Below are 2,480 nucleotides of genomic sequence, written 5' to 3' on the forward strand. Positions count from 1 at the left end.
CCAATCCAATTACATAATTCAATTGTAAAAGAAAAAAAAAATAGCTGAAATATTTGATATTAATCTAATTATATTTTTAAATTAATATTCAAATATAAAAAATATTTTTCACGCTTTTTCTTTAAATTTTTTTTATAATATGATATTTTAAAAATTTTTTAAAAATTAAAACGAAATTGATTTGATTTTCTAAAGTGGGACATATTTGACTAAATTTAAATTCTAAATTTCATAATTTTGGATATGACCCTAGTGATTATTTATTTTATTAATAATTTAGAAATATTTTTTGTAGGTAAAAAAAAAAAAACTTTTATTAAATTAGCAAAGGAAAAGGTGAAGAAGTTACAATTTACAATCCAAGTCAATAACTCCTAGACCGAAGAAATTAAATCACCCCAAAAGAGCAAGACAACAAGCCAACACTTAAAGGTCACAAGAACTAAAACTAGAAGCTGCAACTCCAAAGCCCGATTTTGATGCTCAAGTCGCACCCACAAGAGCTAAAAACTATAAACAATGGACAAGTCACAAGCATATTCTAGTTATGCTATCCAAAAAATTACAATTCTAAAAACAGATTCCATGGGATTTCATATGATTTAGACAGATTAATTAGGCCAAGAAATGAGAAGCTGCATCGCCCTTTAAATTCCCTTTTAGCTCTAATATCACAAATAAATAAATAGAAAACTCACATGTAATAGCAACATCCTAAATGCAGACCACTAAATAATAAAATTCCAGCTAAATTTGGCTACAATCATGAACTCCAGCTGCGCAAAACTAACAAAATCAATTTCAAAATGCACCAAGGAGAGAACCTACCGAGCCCGAGCCAATGTCACCACTAATCTAATAAATCAATTCTTCTCTCCTTCTTAGCATAATTATTTTCTTTTTTGCTTGAATCAGGACCTCTTCACTGTAGGAAGTACCAGCTAGCGCCTATCCAAATTCATCAACTCCCACAGAAATAAGCTTTCATGAATACTGTGAAAAAGCAGCAGTAACATTGTATCACAACACCAATGCCCTTTCCACATAGGTATTTTCGTGAGAGGCCACCTCCATTAACTTCCTATGGCACTATCCTCAAATGACCATGAACACAATATCGCACACAGTTTTAAGAATCATGCTGTGGCAGAAAATCCATGGCCTCAGATTTTGTCCAAAAGCAAGTCTACCAAAATTAAATTAATTAGAGAAATAAAATCTCGCTCAAAAGAGAATCTTGCGTATGACAGTCACAAAAATATATTTTAATTTTAAAATATTAAAATTAATTTTAAAATTTTAATTATAAAAACTCTAAAATAAATAAATAAACAAAACACCTTTTGAAAAAACAATTTTCTTTTACCTACCATCCACCATCCGAAACCAACCTTACACCTAGTCAAATTGGCAATAGTATAATTTCACGGAAAGAAGAAAAGATAAATAAAATGGACCCAAAAATTAAGCTAAAGTATAATTAATTGTTTTGGCATGTTCTTCCATGCAACTATATATATAACACAAACCCTACTTCTGATTCATCACCAAAATCAAATCCTTCCTCTTTAAAATCTTTCGCTTAGATCCCCTGGTTCTAGCTGTTCTTTAAGTCTTTATCTCAACTCAAACATATACCACCAAAATGAGTGTGGAAGTTTTGGACGGTGCCACCATTGTCAACTTTGTGGAGGACGAGGAAGCATTCACTATGTCAATACGTGAACGTTTTGCCCACCTCGACATTGACCAAGATGGTCTGCTTTCCTACACAGAAATGTTAAAGGAGCTGCAGAGTCTGAGGGTTTTCGAGACTCACTTTGGGATAGATGTGAAGAGAGAACCAGAAGAACTGGCTCGAGTATATAGCTCTCTGTTTGAGCAGTTCGATCATGACTTGAATGGAAGAGTGGATTTGGAGGAGTTCAAGCAAGAGACGAAGAAGATGATGCTGGCCATGGCTAATGGGATGGGTTTTTTGCCTGTTCAGATGGTGTTGGAAGAAGATAGTCTCTTGAAGAAAGCTGTGGAGAGGGAGTCTACTTCTGCTCGTACTGTGGCTGCTGCTTAAATTTTTGGCATTCTCTACATCTATATATGATATTTCTACAGCAACTTTATCATCCTTTCTATTTTTCCACCTTTGCTTTCGCATGAGTTGAAAGTCTAGTTCATGTTCGTTTTTGTTTTCTTTAATTTTCCCATTGTATTCTAACTTCTAAGCTTCGATCTTTTACCAATTAAAAATAAAAGTTTTGATATGTTACTGAGATCGAAGATGGTGCAAATTCTGTTCTGGTTAGCTTGCTAACAATAGATTAGAAATTACTCTGGCTTGGAGCAATCTTTAATAATCAAAATGTTTAAGCTTAAATGTGAAGATTATTGGGAATAAATCTTAAGTTAATTGTTCTAATGAATTTAGATGGAATAGAGATCAGGGTGCAAGAGGGTTTCAACGAATAATAGAATTTTTACTT

General features: G+C 32.8%; 1 protein-coding gene across 1 annotated transcript; it reads left to right on the forward strand.

Moving 5' to 3' along the window:
- The first annotated feature begins 1,528 nt into the window (after positions 1-1,528).
- On the forward strand, positions 1,529-2,270 carry LOC110656634 (uncharacterized). The gene has a single exon (XM_021813503.2). It carries the CDS (start codon positions 1,646-1,648, stop codon positions 2,069-2,071), a length of 426 nt encoding a protein of 141 aa, XP_021669195.1. The 5' UTR covers positions 1,529-1,645; the 3' UTR covers positions 2,072-2,270.
- Positions 2,271-2,480: the final 210 nt, after the last annotated feature.

This window comes from Hevea brasiliensis, chromosome 7 (genome assembly GCF_030052815.1).
Source record: "Hevea brasiliensis isolate MT/VB/25A 57/8 chromosome 7, ASM3005281v1, whole genome shotgun sequence".
In the NCBI taxonomy this organism is placed as follows: Eukaryota; Viridiplantae; Streptophyta; class Magnoliopsida; order Malpighiales; family Euphorbiaceae; genus Hevea; species Hevea brasiliensis.